The 17,718-nt window shown below is 31.3% G+C and overlaps 3 protein-coding genes across 3 annotated transcripts; 1 reads left to right on the top strand and 2 right to left on the bottom strand.

Moving 5' to 3' along the window:
- Positions 1–5,818: 5,818 nt before the first annotated feature.
- Positions 5,819–7,579, top strand: LOC106443726 (probable WRKY transcription factor 53). The gene is made up of 3 exons (XM_013885278.3): positions 5,819–6,480; positions 6,591–6,722; positions 6,805–7,579. Exons 1-3 carry the CDS (start codon positions 6,095–6,097, stop codon positions 7,250–7,252), a joined length of 966 nt encoding a protein of 321 aa, XP_013740732.2. The 5' UTR covers positions 5,819–6,094; the 3' UTR covers positions 7,253–7,579.
- A 448-nt stretch (positions 7,580–8,027) lies between these two features.
- Positions 8,028–10,226, bottom strand: LOC125590094 (protein trichome birefringence-like 24). The gene is made up of 3 exons (XM_048763081.1): positions 9,919–10,226; positions 9,365–9,657; positions 8,028–9,107 (listed from the first exon to the last, which is right to left on the bottom strand). Exons 1-3 carry the CDS (start codon positions 10,133–10,135, stop codon positions 8,310–8,312), a joined length of 1,308 nt encoding a protein of 435 aa, XP_048619038.1. The 5' UTR covers positions 10,136–10,226; the 3' UTR covers positions 8,028–8,309.
- A 1,790-nt stretch (positions 10,227–12,016) lies between these two features.
- On the bottom strand, positions 12,017–17,196 carry LOC106441960. Its single transcript, XM_013883704.3, is given in 4 exon segments — positions 12,017–12,315; positions 12,619–12,825; positions 12,828–12,922; positions 17,184–17,196. Coding segments are annotated over 4 exon segments (396 nt in total). The 3' UTR covers positions 12,017–12,234.
- Between the last annotated feature and the right edge of the window lie 522 nt (positions 17,197–17,718).

Raw genomic sequence — 17,718 nt, 5'->3', positions numbered from 1 at the left:
GAGTGTTTTTAGAAAGATATCAAAATAGATTCTATAAGTACATCCCTCATGTACACTGGAGTTTATAGCCTAGTTGTTTATATTACTAATGTGGTTGACACGTTGTAGAAATAACTGAATTTAGTTTCGATACATAGGCCTCTCCTTTTATTTTAGCCACCGGAGAGTAAACAGTTAACGAAATTCATGCTGATATCCTTACAATCTGCATGGTATGTGTGATCAAACTTTCATTTTCTTAGCTTCGAGTATATAGGTTAAACCCTTTCTCAAAAAGAAAAAAAAAAATATTTTAGATTCTTACATTTGAGCCTCGTAAAATAATATATGGGCTTAGATCATGGGCTCGTTGATCCTCCCTTGAGCGCTCACAGGCAAATTCAACTTTCTCATCCCAAGCGCCGTCGGATCAACGTGGGTGATACGCATGTTTCCTCCACTATTTAACTTAGGCATTTTAGGTATTGGTTTGGTTCGGATAAACCACATTTTGGTACATTATGGATAGTTTTTGAGCTCAAGTCAGTTCGGATAAGAACTGCCTAATAATCATACCAATTTGGTTCTAGCCCGGTTTAGTTATTTTGGCCAGGTAAATTATAGAATATTTTTGGATAAAATAATTCAAATAATTCAGATAAAAAATTGGATAATTTGAATTATTTTAGATATTTCAGATAATTTTTTATAGTTTGAATAATCTTAGATAATTTAGTTTTTTTGAAATATTTTGGATATATTAATAATTTTCAATTTATATTTTTATTTACATATTTTATTTTCTTTATATATCTATAATTACTAATTATATATATTTGAATACATGTTTGGTTCTCTATTCAGTTCCGGTTCAAATATTTTAGATATAAAAATATAAAAATCATTCATATTTTTGAAAATTTTCAATTCAATATGAGTTTTGGATATTTTTGGTTCTTTCCATTTCAGATATTGGCTAAAATGCTTTGACTTAGTTTCACTAGTAGCTTTTAAAATACACAACTAGAAGTAGAGGTATTTTATTTTTTTTCATTTAAAATAGAATAAAAATTGAGTTATATTTCAATAGTATTTTATTTTAGAAAGAAAAATAGAGTAATGAACTAAAAAAAATATTTTATTTACAGAGTAAATTCATTTTTACTTTATAATAGAATGAAAAAAATATAGTATCATTGAAAAATAGAATACATTGGAGATGTTCTAATACTTGAGTTCTTACTTTCCCTTATAAAATTTTCTAGAAGAAAAAAAAATGTCAAAATTAAACAAAAGAAATAGAATATTTTGCACTGTTAAATTTCAGAATATCTCCAAATTAAATTGAGAATTTGCGATGGCAAACAATACTGATGTAAAAAAAAATACTGCAATTTATTTATTTCAAGTGTGAAAGTGTGGAATTCGCATTTGACTCTCTCTAAACGAATCTAAGGCCATCAGCATTGGTGCAATTCTCAATAGATCTCTCGGTAATTAAAATAATACATGGAAAAAAAAGGTAAAGAAACACATGAGAGAGACAGGAGAACGTTTTTTTATGAAGAGATTTTGTCCGAAGTCATGAGAAGCGTTGGCCACTTGTCTGTTATTTATTGATCTATATATATTTAATATTAAACTTTTTGTCAGAGAAACTTTGTAGAATTTATACAGTTGTGTGGGAGGAGGAATGGTCATTTCATACCCAACATATTGCAGTATGTTCAATTCATATTCGACTTATACGGTTGTGCTGAAACATACATGAATTTTTCAAAAATTTCAAATAACATACCTAATGTTTATTTTTTGGTCAAACCATACCTCAGTCATCACATCAGCTTCCACGTAATCTAAATTTGCTGACATAGATGTTACGTCAGCTAATTTTGCAGACGAATATGCCACATGTACATTTTTTTTTTGAAAAAACAAAATAGCTGTTCTATAAAAATATTTTTTAGAAAATGTAAAATTTTATAATTTTTTATTATTTAGTATAATTAACAAAAATAAATTAAATAGTTAAATTTTAATCTTATATAAAATATATCCGTAAATGTTTCGATCATATCATAATACCGAGCTATATATGTGTTGTAGTGATTCAAATTCGATACTAGTTTTGCAGTGTATTACTCTTGATTAATCATGAGTATTTATTTACATTTTAAAATTTTAGATTAACATATCATAAATTTTTTAAATAAATAAAATCATGACTAATCGAGAATAACATGACTACAATATTAACATTGAATTTGAATCATTACAATACATATATAACTCTTATAAGAACAATATTATGATATGATGAAACATTTTTAAATATATATCTTATTTAAGATTAAAATTTAATTATTTAGTTAATTTCAGTAAATAATTAAAATTTATAAAATTTTACATTTTCTAAAAAATTATTTTATAAAACGACTATTTTTATTAAAAAAATATATATGTGGCATTCTCATCAGCAAAATTACCTGACGTAACATCCACATCAGCAAAATTAGATGACATGGCAGCTGATGTAGCGACTGAGGTATAGTTTGGCCAAAAAAATAAACATTAGGTATGTTATTTGAAAATTTTGAAAGTTTAGGCATGTTTTAACACGACAAGATAACTCAGGTATGAATTGGTCATATCTTAATAAGTAGGGTATGAAATGGCAGTTTTCTACCTGCTGTGGGTGTCCTAAAGCCGTGTCTTTTCCGTACATGAATTTTTTATTTTTTGTTTGGCATTTTCCTACTTTATTAATTCATTGCTATTTTAATGAGTGCAACTTACAAGTTGCCTTTTTAATTTATTTTCTGTTTCATTCTTACAGAAATACGAATTAAATATTGCTGCTTAGCGTTGAGACTGCTGAGACACATACGCAAAGATATTCCTCCATTGATTAGAATAAATGCGATGATTAATGCCGCGTAAAGTTTAACAAACTAGATTTTTCAGAAAAACCATTATGTACTCTTTTGGAATAATTATGAAGCATTGAGTGAGGATGTCAAACTGAATCATTATTTGTGAGCTGATTCATTCCACTTTTAAACTAATTGTGTTTAAAATTCATTTTAATTAATTATACGGGGAAGATGTAAAATGAACTATAAGCTGGTTCGGAACCTTAAAGAGTTTTTGTTATATCATCTGAACAAAAAATTAGATCATAAAGCCAGTTACAAAAAAAATAAAAATAAAAAATTCAATAATTGATATATACATAAAATGTTAATCAAAACATCTATTCGTTGTACGTGTTTGGTTCAACATATTCGTTGTCCCGATAAGTTAAAAATCCAAATAACATCTTACAATTCTTTTCTATCCTATACTATAATCTTATAAAATACAAAATATAATCTAGTACATTACAACATAGTTTTAATTAACTTAGAAAATCTACATTACAGTATAATTCCAATCAATATAATATTTGATTTAAAAAAAAATGATTAACTCTTTCCAGGAATACTTTTGCTTGCATGTATTCTGATTATTTGAAAGTAAATAGCAAACTAACTCTAGAAAGTAGAAGTGATAAATATAAATCGTCAGAATGAATAAAGTTGAATTAGCTGGGTTGAGATGAGTTCAACGAACTTCTTAATTTGTAAATAGAAGAGGTTACCGCGTCAAGAGTTTCTATAGAGTTTAACTCTTTTTTATTGGCAACTTATACAGAGTTTAACTTAAGAATAAAAAATAATATTATTGTGTCCATTGTCTCTAGACTCTAGAGATCGGGAAAACGATGAATGACGCAAAGAAAGTGACGCCATTAGGACTCATTTTAAGTGCCAACAGAGTAGAAAAGTAAAATAATACTTTCCCTTTTCTTCTTAAAATTAATTTTTTTTTTTGTTCTTTTACAACAAAAAAAAAGTGTAGAAAGGAATAGAAAGGGAACTCGACGCGGAGAGAGGTTTGAAATGTCGTCGGTCCAACCTCTTGACTCATATTGTCGCTTAGAAAATTTCTGTGTATCCTTCCTTCAGATTCTTTTTAAAATAATCAAAAAATACAAATATGTTGATCCCCGTAACGTTTTTCCTACGTTGACATCGTTTCTTCTTATAGTAAAACGATATTATATTTTTACAGTAAACAAGTGTACTAAAATGAGTATGGAAAACAACTGCATCAGACTTTGGACTCGAATACCAGTGACTCCTCGTCGTTATGAACTTATTTGTTTATCTTCAGCATTTTAAGTAACAATTTTAGACTTATTTTGTAATCATCAAGCAAATTTGTATTAGGTCATAACTATGCAACTTAAAATCGGTAGAATGTATGCTGCCATAAATAATAACTATATATAAGAGATTGTATTACTTCCAACATATAAGTGGTCCAGATACATAAGAAACTTTTTTCGATGGCCAATAAAGTTAGAAAGTATCAATCAAAGAATGAATGAATGTTCGAACAGAATATCAATCTGACTGTATGAGATAGCTTTATGGTGGACTTGGTCAGCAAAGACCTTATCACAAATTCACACTTGTATTATCACACAATTAGATGACTGATTTTAGTGGAATATATAAATAAATGTTAACATATAATCTAGACCTTATCATACACTAGATAATACTCCATTTGTTTACAAATATATGATGCTCTAGCTTTTTATGTTGTTTACAAATGTATGATGTTTTAAGATATAATTAATGCACTTATTTGTAAAATTAAAATATAAATTAAAAACTAAAATTATGAGTGGTGAAACTTTATTGATAAAACTACAAATAACAAGTAAAATAGTATATTTATTGTTTATTAATATGTAGAAAAACTTTAAACTATCATAAATTTGTATATATAGAGTAGTAAAATTTACCTAAAATTCTGCATTTTCTCGAAACCTCTAATAAATGTTTTTGCCCTCTCGAATTTAATAGTCTTAACTACACACAGTTAGCAACTTGGATTAGCACACAAATATAAGTAAAATGGATGTGGAGAGTTAACACTTGATTACTCATCTCGTCCCAAATCAGTTGTCATACTATACTGTCTTTTTTTTTTAGAAAATGAGATGGGGAGTTAAGTAGTTGGCACATGATTACTCGTTCCGTTTCAAATCAATTGTCATTTGATACTAATATTTTGTTTTAGAACATGTTGTTTTATGTTTTCAGCACAATCTATCATTTACTTTTAATAAAAATGATGGAAATGTAAAGTATAACAGATTTTTCAAGATTCAACCTTGTTGTATAAATTGTATAATAGAACAACTAACCTTTTAAATCCATGTGAAAATACTAAAACAATGTTCAGTTTGAAAGGTAAGTAGCAATATAATATACAAAATACCAACTGCAATGCTACTCATAAATTCTACCTAGTAGTATAATAACATGTAATGTGAATCATCTTTTATTGTTGACAATATTCACATCACATATGATATAGTTTACAACCGAAAAGATCAACGAAAGAACGTAGGTTGTTTGTTGTATATTAATAAAGAATCAAATAAAACAGATATTGGAAAATAATAATAGAGAATCTCTCAATCACATGTACACAGTCGTAGTTTTTAAAGGGTACATTGAAAGCAACAGTTTGTTTAAAACCTTGTTGTCTATATTTAAATAAATGATTTACTTGGTTATACAATCATAACTATAATAACAAAATTGCAAAGTTGAATTGGTCAGCCTTTGACCTTGTAACCTCATTCACTGATCACTACCACCACCACAGACCCCAGTAATAGATACACTCTGGCCCAATACTTCCTTATACCAAAGACTTTTCTTCATTTTGAAAGTTTTGTCTCTTTTTCTAAAACAAACTTTATATAAAAATACGTATTTTAATTATTTATTGTCAAAAATTTCAAACACTCAAATCCAATGCCTTTATATTCCAAACCAACACTCATCAGTTTCTCCACAATCATATAACACTTTCTTTCTCTCATCATATGGTTCTTCAGTCTATTATCTATTCTTATCTTCTCACCATAAAACTCAGATAATATAATCTTTTACTAACTTACACACATCATATTTATTTCTCATCACTTTCTAATCATTTGAGAAATTAAGGGTTTTATCAGTAAAATACTATTTTGGGAGACATACTTAAAATGGAAGGTAAAAAGGATATGTTAAATTGGGAACAAAAAATACTGGTAAGCGAGCTCATTTCTGGACTTGAGGCGGCCAAAAAGCTTCAGGCACGACTTGGAGAGCCATCATCGTTGCCGCCGTCATCATCATCTCGGGCGGCTGAGATGAACGAGATTCTCATGAAGCAGATACTTTCTTCCTACAAGAAATCTCTTGCCATTGTAAACTGGTCCTCGGCGCCGCCTGTACAGCTTATTCTGAAGGCGGGTTCTATAGCTCCGGTGACACTGATTCCTGAATCTCCGGTGTCGATAAACGGAAGTCCAAGAAGTGAAGATTTCCTTGATGGAGGAGGTTCCAGCAATACTCATCGCCAAGATCACCTTTTCAATTCAAAGAAAAGGTAACAATAAAAAAATTCTGAAAAATTTACAATTCACCAAATTGAATAATGTGATGATATAAATATCATATTATAAAAATTAATTTAAATTTTGGTAAAATATTTTGCAGGAAGATGTTACCAAAGTGGACAGAAAAAGTGAGAATGAGCCCAGAGAGAGGCTTAGAAGGACCTCATCAAGATGACGTCTATAGCTGGAGAAAGTATGGTCAGAAAGACATTTTGGGCGCCAAGTTCCCCAGGTAACATCATCATCATTAATACATCATCTATAACAGTTCACCATCATCATCATGATGTTAATTCGATTGGTTTGAACTACAGGAGTTACTACAGATGCACGCACCGTAGCACACAGAACTGTTGGGCAACCAAGCAGGTCCAAAGATCGGACAGTGATTCAACGGTTTTCGAAGTGACGTACAGAGGAACACACACTTGCTCACGTGCGACCGCAGCAGCTCCTCCTCCACCGGCTTCGCCGGAGAAGCAAGACACCATAACCAAACCACCCATAGCTCAAAAGCCTAACGAGCTTCTCGAGAGTCTCAAAACCAGTTTAACTGTTCGAACCGAGCGGCTTGACGAAGGTGAAGACGTTTTCTCGTTGTTCCCCAATACGCCGCCGTTTTATGATTACGGGACTCCCAACGACTATTTCGGCGGACTCATGGAGAGTTCCCCTATCTTCGACGTTGTTGATTGGTTCAATCCAACGGTTGAGATTAACCCGGAGTTTCCCACGTTTTTACCAGACTCGATTTATTATTAAAAACACATGTAATAGAGAATAATAACAATTGTCATCCAGGGAACATCACTTAGAATAACATGCAGGAGAACTTGTACTCCCCCCCCTCCCCTCCCCCCCCCCCCCCAATCATTACCATTTTCCCCAATTGAATTGGTATTCCACTCTTCTTAGGATATTGAGCTAATTTGCTCCAACATGTATTCATCAAAGCATTATTTCACGTAGTAGATAACTTGTATCCATGTATTTCCTGGTTAGAAAAGTAATCTGAGTCTAACAAAGCACAATAGAGATGTTCAACCGGACTTGAACACTATTTCAATAATAAGATATTTTTTTTGGAGATATTGGTAGCATATATTGGGAAACAAGATGTCTAGTTGTGGAACAACTATTATGAACTGTTAAAAACTGATTATGAAGTGAATTATGTAAATTTGTGAAGCTTAAAGCGAATAATATTATAAAAGTTTCATTTGATAAAGATTAATTGATTTTGATATAGATGATAATATTTTGATAAAAAAGATTAGTTGAATGAATTATGTACGAAGACCAATAATACGATTCAATAATAATTTTATTCTCCAATATATAGCAGCACACTTCTTGTTGTAATCTTCCGGTTCCTTCTTGTATGCTTCCATCAACTTTGCAGTTTTCGTTGTTTTTACTTTGCTTGTCTTCTTCACCCAATAATTCATGCATATTAATTTACTTGGACATGCTAACAACTAGGTATATCAAATGATATTTTTACTCCTAATAATGCATTTTGATAAGTTAAGGGAAATGATCAAAAGATTTCCAATATTTGATGAAAATCCAGTTCAGGAATTAAATTCTAAATACACAATATTGGTTTATACTAACAGAAAAAAAACAAAGTTTTACAGAACCGAAAAAAAATAAGTCCTTTACCAAACCGGTTTTGCTAGCTCCCACGAACCGATATAATACACTCTTCAATTCTCACAAATTTGTTCTGTATTAGTCTATTAATCCCCAGAGAACCGGGTCTCACTTCTTTCATCAATTGGCAATGAACCAACAACCACAATTTGCTCAGTCCGGTTTAGCCATTTACTATGGTCTCCAATATAACATCATTCAAGTAATCAATCGGACCAGGCAAGCACCAATGCAGACAATCATTCTGTACCTTTGCATTTTTGTCTTTATCAAACGGCCTAAACGCTCGGTACGCACCCGGATGACCATCGGGTCGAGTCAATAACATTCCGGTGAAATCCAAAAGCTTTACATTACCACCACCACCACCACCACCGTCCTCACCCGTCTTCTCTCTAACCGCTCTCTCGAACTGACCAATCTCCAAACCTCTTAGTATCTTATGTACGTTTTTCATCTCAGCCTCCTCATCACTCACCGGCTCGGTTTGCCTACACGTCCCACCGTTATGCCACTCCCCGTTTTGGAAATGGTCTGGAGTCGAAGTCCTGAAAAACACCGTACCTTTACGGTTAGTTTCATCTGCTATGAAGTCCATGACGTTACGCAGCGAGGCGTTATAAGCATGGTCGAATCCTAGCTCTTCCAAGCGAGACTTTTCCGGACAAATATGGCAACCGACCGGTTTAGCATTTTCGTGGTAAACAGCGGCTTTAAGATACCATTTACCGGTTGAGATGATTGCATAGTCTAGGGTAGGCATCAGACTGGTCCATGTCTCATCGAGTTTGTCAAGATGTAGCTGGACCGCTGCGGATGAGACACCGTTTGAATCTTCAAAAATAGCGGCTTGGACTAGAAATGGCGACCAGATGTTGGATATAGTTAAGTTATGTATAGGGAAATGCCATCTTTTCGATTTGTACTCCTTGTCGTGGTACACTTCAACCGGTTCTTCTACCTGGAGAGACCGCAAAAAAATAAAATATTTGTAGTTTAATATCAAAACAAAAATCAACTTAGAGTTGGGTTAGTGGCTAAAACTCTTTTAAGATTATATAGTAGGTGTCTAAGTAGTTATAGGTTTAAATCTTGTTAAGAAAGGTCTACTCTCCTAATGAAAGTTAATTTAACATCATTTAGGAATCGTCCTATTGAGATGTACGGCCAAAACCTTCTAGTCATTAAAAAAAAAGGCTATAAAACAAAAATTATTACCATATAGAGCATACAAAGCAGAGATTCGACGTGGTTACGCACGATGGAGTCACCGATGAATGCCCAAGATTTATTTCTCATAAGTTGAAGAAACTTTCGAGGATCAAAACGTGGTAACAAACAGTCATGAGGCTTCCATTTCCAGTAGAGAAAGTCTAGGTCAGGCCTGCCGTTGGTGATGCAGTTTTGGTGACCGTCGATGAGATTACCGCATGAGCTGTTTGTGTAGGTTGGTCCTGATGAATCTGGGATCCATTTACCAGCGAAGAGATTACACTTCTCTATTTCAATATCTGATTCAAGAAACAAAAAAAAAAGAGAGTATATTATTAGCTTCCACTGTGAGGTCAACTATAAAATCAAGAAGTTGCAAACAGTAGTCAAAGATCAGTAAATCAAGAACTCAGTCTAAATCATACTCACAAAAACCCTTAACACAGTTCTTTAGATCTTGCAGATCAAGAAACAGAGCTCCTATAGATCTCAGAGTTGTTGCTCATGAACAAAATTCAGACAAAAACACAATGGGTGATTCGAAATAGAACTGATCTTACCCTGAGGAATGAGATCTTCATTTTCCGGTACGATAACCTTCGGCGGCAGAAACCGTGCTTCGAATCTTCCGGTGACCGAAGCAAAGACTGGAGAAAAGTCGCTGGAGTGGAAAATGAAGAGACTGAAAGCGAGACCTGTTATGAGAATAGCAGAGAAGAGCTTGATGAGGAACACATTCTTATGGATCTTGGAGACTGAGAACACCTTCAGCTTCATCTCAAGAAGGTATGAACACTGTTGTGCTCTTGGTATGAGTGTGTTATTAGACCGACAAATGCTCTGGACTTTTCTTTATGCTTTGATTGTAAATCATTGGACCATTTCTAAAAAAGAACCATACAGTAGATAAGTGAATAAAGACGTATTATTATAATAATCTGATTTTTTTTTTCGATAAAAATAAAATCTGATTATATGACAGTTCAAGATACTGAAGTTTGGAGCTACGGTAATGTTTTCTATTTTTTTGGGTAAAAATGTTTTCGATTTATAGTAGTCAAACACTGTTTTGTCAAATAAGAAAGGTCATTTTACACAAATTTTGTTTTTTATTACCTTTAACACCTTCTAGTTTTTTAAGTGTCATTCTATATTTTTTCAATGCAATTTTTCATACAAAATTTATTTCTTTTCTTTTTAACTAACCAATAAATGTTTAACTAAATTATTTTTATTTAAATAATTATACATTAAATAAAGATTTATTAATAGATGTTACTAATTAATACCTGAATAAGAAAAACAAATCAAATCTAAAATAGACTGGAATATCATCCGGACTGAATTGAATTTATCGCATTTAATAACTTTAATGACTAAGACGTCCCATAACAACTTGCAATCTCTATGTCCCCCATCAATTAGCCTTGCTTCATTACAAAACAACTTATGATCTCTGAGTATTTTTAAAGTTCCACAAAAATGATGATCCAAACAAAAAGATAGTTCGTGGAAGCACTGTACCATACTGGTTAAGGTTTAAAGGCTTCTACACTTAGGTATGAGGTTCGAACGTCAGACTATGCAATTTTTTGCGGATTACAGGAAATCCAAGATTTCAAGTTCCGGAAAGAGCGATTTATTAATGGAGGCTACGGAAGAAAGGTTTACAAGGAATATTCAACATGGTGCAAGTAAATCTGGTTTGTAATAGATCTTCATAGGAAGGCTCAGATGATGCAGTTTGGCATAGATCTTCATAAAATAGGTAGTGTTTGTCGGTTGTCGAATCGTCTATGTAATTTTTTTCATAAATGTAATTTCATAATAAGTCAGCTTTATAAAAAAAAATAGTAGAAAGAAAAATCTATATTAACAATTACCCGATTACCTGTTACTTTAATGCATTGTATTATACACTTATGTCCTTTATAAATTTAAAGGAACATGAGTTTGTAGGGAGAGAGAGAGAGATATTAATACTATGCTCTCATTTCACAAGCGTTTTTTTCTCTATGGGATCAAAGCCATATTTTTCATTTTATCAAAAATAAAAGAATTTCATGAAAAATATCTTTCGACTAATCTCAACTGATTGTTACCTTAGGATCGGCAACATGTCACACATGTTATAATATATGGATCAATAAACTTGGTTTTGAGACCTTCTCAAATTCGATAAGACTAATTTTAAGCATTGGGAGAAGAAGCACGGTGAATCGGAGAAGATGCTAGAGAAGCTTGAAAAGGCTGTCGAATACTCGAACTCTTCTTCTGATGAAGTAATTCAAGTGGTTCTTCTTTGATGCGTTTTGACGTTTCTCACTAATGGTAGTGTGTTAGATTTAGAATTAGAGGAAGTTAACATGTTTCTGTGGCTGGAATCTCTGTGCAGGTGTGATTGAGATACGTGGTGACGACGAAGGAAAACAAAGAGAGAGCAAGGGAGAAAGAGGAGGAGACAGGAACTGTCAGAACCAAGAAAAGTTGTCCTTCTATATGTGACAATGAACCTACAAATGGAGAAGCAGAGAGAGAGAGAGAGAGTACGAATCTACTTCGACGTATGTTTTGTATTGCAAGTGGAACTAGCTTAACAAAAAGGTGTAGAGGAAGCAGCTTCTATCCCCCTAAAATCTGCTTCGAGATGGTTCAGTATAAACAGAAGCTTGTGTATGCTAGTATTGTCTGAACTTATTTGGCATCAGAAAGTAGTTTGCAGAGAATCAAACAGCCACTTGAATATTTCTCTTTAGCTCCTTCCAGTTTTCAACATACAAAATGGCTACAATATGGAAACCAACCTCTAGTTCCGAGTCTTATATGAAATCAAGTATGTGAGATAACATCTCAAAAGAAATGGGAAACAAAGAACGTTATGAAGGTGGCTTGGTAGCTGAGCCTCCTGCTCCCTCACTGGCATGTTCCTGACTCGGTATCACGAACTTGTTAACTTTCTGTTACATTCAACAACAATAAAGAAAAAAAGATTTGGTTTAGTTTGGAATCGAACATTCAAATGAAAAAAAAAACTAATCATTCCTTTACTATATGTTATAATTTCGCATTTACATTATTAATTCATAGAAAAAAATGCTAACTTTTCAAATGTTTTCTATCAAACTGTCCTTGAAGCAAAAGTGAATATTTAAGTACGATCCAACAAAAGTAACTAAGATTCGATAGAGATGATGTAAATTGCAAACCCCACTAACGAAAGACTGGTAGAGATCAGTGACGAGAGGGAGTAAAGATGAAACCTTTGAGAGAACGCATTCTCTGAGAGATTGCAGGAACCGGATGCATTTCTCTGAATCGTACGGAGACTCCGTGACGCAATTGAGAAGGAGGAGAGCCTCTTTGCCGCAGACTGGCTGAGGATTCTGTTTCTCCATGGAAATGATAAACCCTAGAGACAAGGTTTTAGGCCGACACAGAGACAGAGAGATGATGTTACCGGTAAGACAGATCTCAACTAAAGATCCCGAGGCGGTGACTCAGAAAAGTTATAAGAGAACAGAATTATTAATGGGCCAAAAGCCCAGTTTAGCTTATCCGACAATACTTTTGAACCCAGTTACACTTTTGTCTGATATAGAATTAAATTATTTTAAATAAAATCAGAATGATATCTCAGAAGAGCTCAAATATATAGCCTATACAACAACAAAGAGAAACAAAACCACGCGCACAAAACATACATATGAAACAACAAATATATACTGTATATATATGTTGCACAAAAAAAAAATACTGTATATATATCTTCCTTTAGTACATATAAATAATATGGTGAAAATATTTTAGAGAATAACTTCATATGAAACAAAGGTAAACGTATCAACTCAGATGTCTCTACTCAAACTTCAAAAGTCTCCACCAAGAACTTCGCACTCCGAAATTTCTCAAAATTTTCTTTCAGGGTGAACAATTTAGCTTATTACTTTTAAGCTCAGTTAAACATTTTGCTCGAAGTCTTTTTCTTTATCAGCTCATAATGTCTACATATAGAACTAGTGGGCAGTGGTTTCAAAACTGGATGTATGAACTTAACAAAATATATATATTATGTTTACCAAAAAAAGAAAAGAAATTATTGTACCAAATTGATTAGGACAATACATGTATCAGAAATGTAAGTTACACACCGACGAATGGTGGTGATACATAGCTTTCAGAATTATGCTCTGGCAAGGCACTAATTAAAGGATTTGTATTGAGGAAACGGGAGACATAAGCGTCGCTTGTTTCACAAGAAAGAAAATAATATATCCATTATTTCAAACATAGGATTACTCTCATGAACACACTATTGGTTGTTTCTTGGTTAGCAAGCAGACAAAAAAAAGCCAGTTGAGTCAAAAAGCGAGCATCCATTAAAATCGCGTGAAAGAGACAGGTCGGAAATAGTTTTTGGAAAACAAAGAAACGTCTGTTATATATGAGAAATAAATTATCGTGAACTTGATAATTGATAAGTGATAATGCATTATTATATGCATCAGTAGACATGTATAAGTTTATTGAAGAACTGATAATTGCTATTTTAAACGACGAGAAAGCTTGGGCCGGAATGATTGGTAGATTATGATTCACTTAATGTTGGGTTCTACCAAGATGTTTGCCTCATGTTATGGACCTCTAGAGTATGTTTGGGTATCAGGTGTTAATTAAGCCTAGATTACGTGTTTTTAAGTTGTCATCGCATATCCCATAATGATTATGTGTTTCAAAAGTCACAAATCGAATCAACTGATGATAATCCAAAGGTACGTAATCCTTATTACACTGTTTGTTAGGGTGTCTAAATGATCCGCATTCACTGAATATATCCACGATTCATTATACGATGTAGTAATATTCATAATGATATCTGTATATGAGCATTAAAATATTATGATCAAAGTCTCACTCTTAAAATTGGGAAAATAGTCATAAAATTTCTAAACTTTCAAACTTTTTACCACTTAAATATTAACTTTGTCTTTGAAAATTTAAACTTTAAAGCATAAACTTTTATTGAATTTAATTGACTAAACCAAAAAGGTACGTCATTCAATACTTTTATAAAATTTTAAACATGGTTAATTAACCTTGCACTAGGAGCATCTCTAAAAGACTTTCTATTTTAGAGTTTGCAAAACTCTAAATTTGAAGTTTAAACGTGTTTTTTCTCAAAAAAACAAAACTTCAAACTTAAATTTAAAATTATTTGTATTTTACACTATAATATATATATTTATTATAATTAATATAAATACACTACAATTTTATAAATAACTAGCACATATATAAAAATATTAAAGTAATCCTAATTAATGAAATCTTACACTAAATATATATAATTATAAATAAAATACATAATTAAATATTAAACTACAAGAAAAACACCACATTATTCCATAATATTATTTTTGTAATGCTCCATATTCGGTTACACAAAATTTGTTTGTATAATATTTTAGAAATTTTGGAGGTTCCGGAGAAAATTTATTAGACTATTAGTGTTGTTTTAATATTTAAATTTGTGTAACAATTATTTCTTCATATATCTTTTAAAAAGATTTTTTAATTAAGTCTCTTTTGTAAAATTCTTGTTTTCTAATTCTTGTTTTAAAATATTATAAATCTTATTTTAAAATTTTTATTTAATTTCAAGTAAAAATAAATTTATAAAAATAAATTTGAAATATTTATGATGTATTAAAATTTTAAGGATTAAAACAATAAATGAAAAAATACTTAAGAATCATAAATGTGATTTGTAATTAATTATAAGGATCAAAATAAAAATAAAAATATGAAAAACTTCAAATATGGAATTTTGAGTAGTGAAGCTTCAAATTTCACTTCTCAAAACTTCAAATTGAAGAGCAAAAACTTTATATTTGATTTGAAGTTATAAAGTTTCTTTTGGAGATGCTCTAAGTGTAGTCAAGTTAAGTTGTGTCTTTTTCTTTCTTTTTTTCGTCGAACACAGTTTAATCTAACTGCACTTAATCCCATAGACACTATTTGCAAAGTGATTTTGATACATGTGTTTTTTTGCAACCATTTTCACTAGATAAATATGACATGACATAATAGAATTGATGATATGGGTTATGACTAAATGTGACATGGACAATTATATTTAATGTTTATTTATATTTTTGGTAAACTTTTTAGAATATGGTAGTAAATTATACATCATCATTAAGTAAATCAATTCAAATATAACATTAAATAACATAATAATAAAAATATAATAATATTTTACAAATTTTGAAATATTATTTATTTATATTTTATAATTATACAATTTTATTACTAACGGGGGTTTTCAATTCTTTTACAATTTTTTTTTAATAATCAGTAATATTATTAACTTCTTTTACGTATCTAAAATTTTTAGAAATATTGTTTAGTTATACTCTTTGATAATTATAAAACTTTTATATCAAATTTTTATTAATTTTATCCAAGTTGATTTGATATAATTTATCCAAAATAAATAGATAAAAATATATCTAAGATTATAATTTTAAATATAAACATATCTATTTTAAATACAATTTAAAATAAACAAAATTATTTATTTTATCTTTTTTATGTTTATTTAAATCAAAATTTATACTAAAATGTTGAAAAGAAAATTATGAAATAAAAAGAATAATCAAAATTTTGTTTTTAAATATAATTTAAATTTTAAATTTCTATCATCGCACATGGTGCAGGAAACATGAAAGCACCTAGTTACATATTAATTAACTCTGTTTAAATTTTTTATCAAAATATTGAACGACATGTCTTTTTGGTTTAATCAACAGAAACTCAAGATTTAAACAAAACTTAATAAAATCTTATGTTTTAAATTGATTGAGATAAACTTCATATTTTAAATGCCCAATATTTTAAAGTTCGAGATTTTTATGACCACTATTCTTATTTAAAACTGGAATGAAACTTAACTAATATATAAAGACTTAAAATGGTATATATATTGTTAATTAATTTTCTATTGAAACCACATTTAGTTTAATATAATGTGATACCGATTTCTTTTCATACAGTCCAGTCCTGTCCATAATCAGATTCGATCAAAAATTAGTTCATTGTTCTTTAATCAAATATCATCAATTTAGTGGTGAAAAAATCATCATTTAACTAAACAAAATCGTATAGCATAAGTTAGGATGAAGTTTAAGCAAGATCCTCAAAGTCTACGCTCGGGGCATCTCCAAACGCAACTCCCGGTTGGCTAAGTTCATGTGGGGTTTTAAGATGTTTCTCGTTGCTGGCCTGTTTCACGAGATTCTAATGTTCTATACATCTCGCGTAACGCCTCAGGGGAGATTACTTTGTTATACGTGTTATGGGGTTTAACTGCGTCGGAAGTGGTGGCGAATAGAACATAGTTTGCATGGCAGTGGCCGGTGAGAACAGCGATGACCTTTATGGCTGTGACAATTGGTTGGCTCTACTTCCCTCAAATATAAACAAACGCATGAACCTTGTTGTTCTTGAATTTCTTCCGTCGCAAAGCACTCTCTGACTTAGCAGATTACCAAATATATCTTCTCGTGAAACTATGAAATAAAACTAAAAAATACATGTACGTACTTTCAGTATTGGAAAAATTAAAAGTAAACAAGTTGTGTATGTTGATTTCTTTTATCGCAATTTCATAATACCTTCTCGTGAAACAATGAAATAAAACTAGAAAATACATGTAAGTATGTATTTTTGCTATCATACCCTGGATAGCCTCAGGAAGGGAGAACGTGCATAAGAGCCACCCTCAGAAGGGAAAACGTAGAAGAAACCTGTTCCTTCATTTGTCTACCTGTTAAATCCATATTATCTGTTGAGTTAAGCTTGAAGAAGAAGGAAACTTAAGAAGCAAGTAATTGACCTAATCCTGTTGAGGAATTGGAAGTTATAATAGATTTAGATAAGTCTAATATGTTATCTAACAGGATTAGGAAATAGAGCTCTCTATATATATTGATGTCGATGATAATGATGAGTGTGTGTGTTGTGTGATTCTTAGAGAGCTTGATTGAATTGTTTAAGCATTGCTTGATTGATTGAATAAGAGAATGACTTCATTGCTTTGAGATTCTATATTGCTTTGTGATTCTATATTATCTACTCATTCCGGCGACTTTAAAAACACACAAAAACCAATATAAAACCTCGCTAATTGGAAGAGATCATCACCAGCAACAAACACAAAAAAGTGAAACATGGAGGAAGAAATCAAAAGATTTGCCCTAGTGTGGGTTTCAGCAATAGTCTCGGTAAGTTATTGTTACTACATACTACCTAGAATCAAAGCTGGGGTTCCTCGATTACTCTTTATTCTTCCGGTGTGTCTT

Source organism: Brassica napus, chromosome C7 (genome assembly GCF_020379485.1).
Source record: "Brassica napus cultivar Da-Ae chromosome C7, Da-Ae, whole genome shotgun sequence".
NCBI lineage: Eukaryota > Viridiplantae > Streptophyta > Magnoliopsida > Brassicales > Brassicaceae > Brassica > Brassica napus.
The sequence above is the reverse complement of the archived record's forward strand: the minus strand, read 5'-3'. Positions and strand labels throughout refer to the sequence as shown.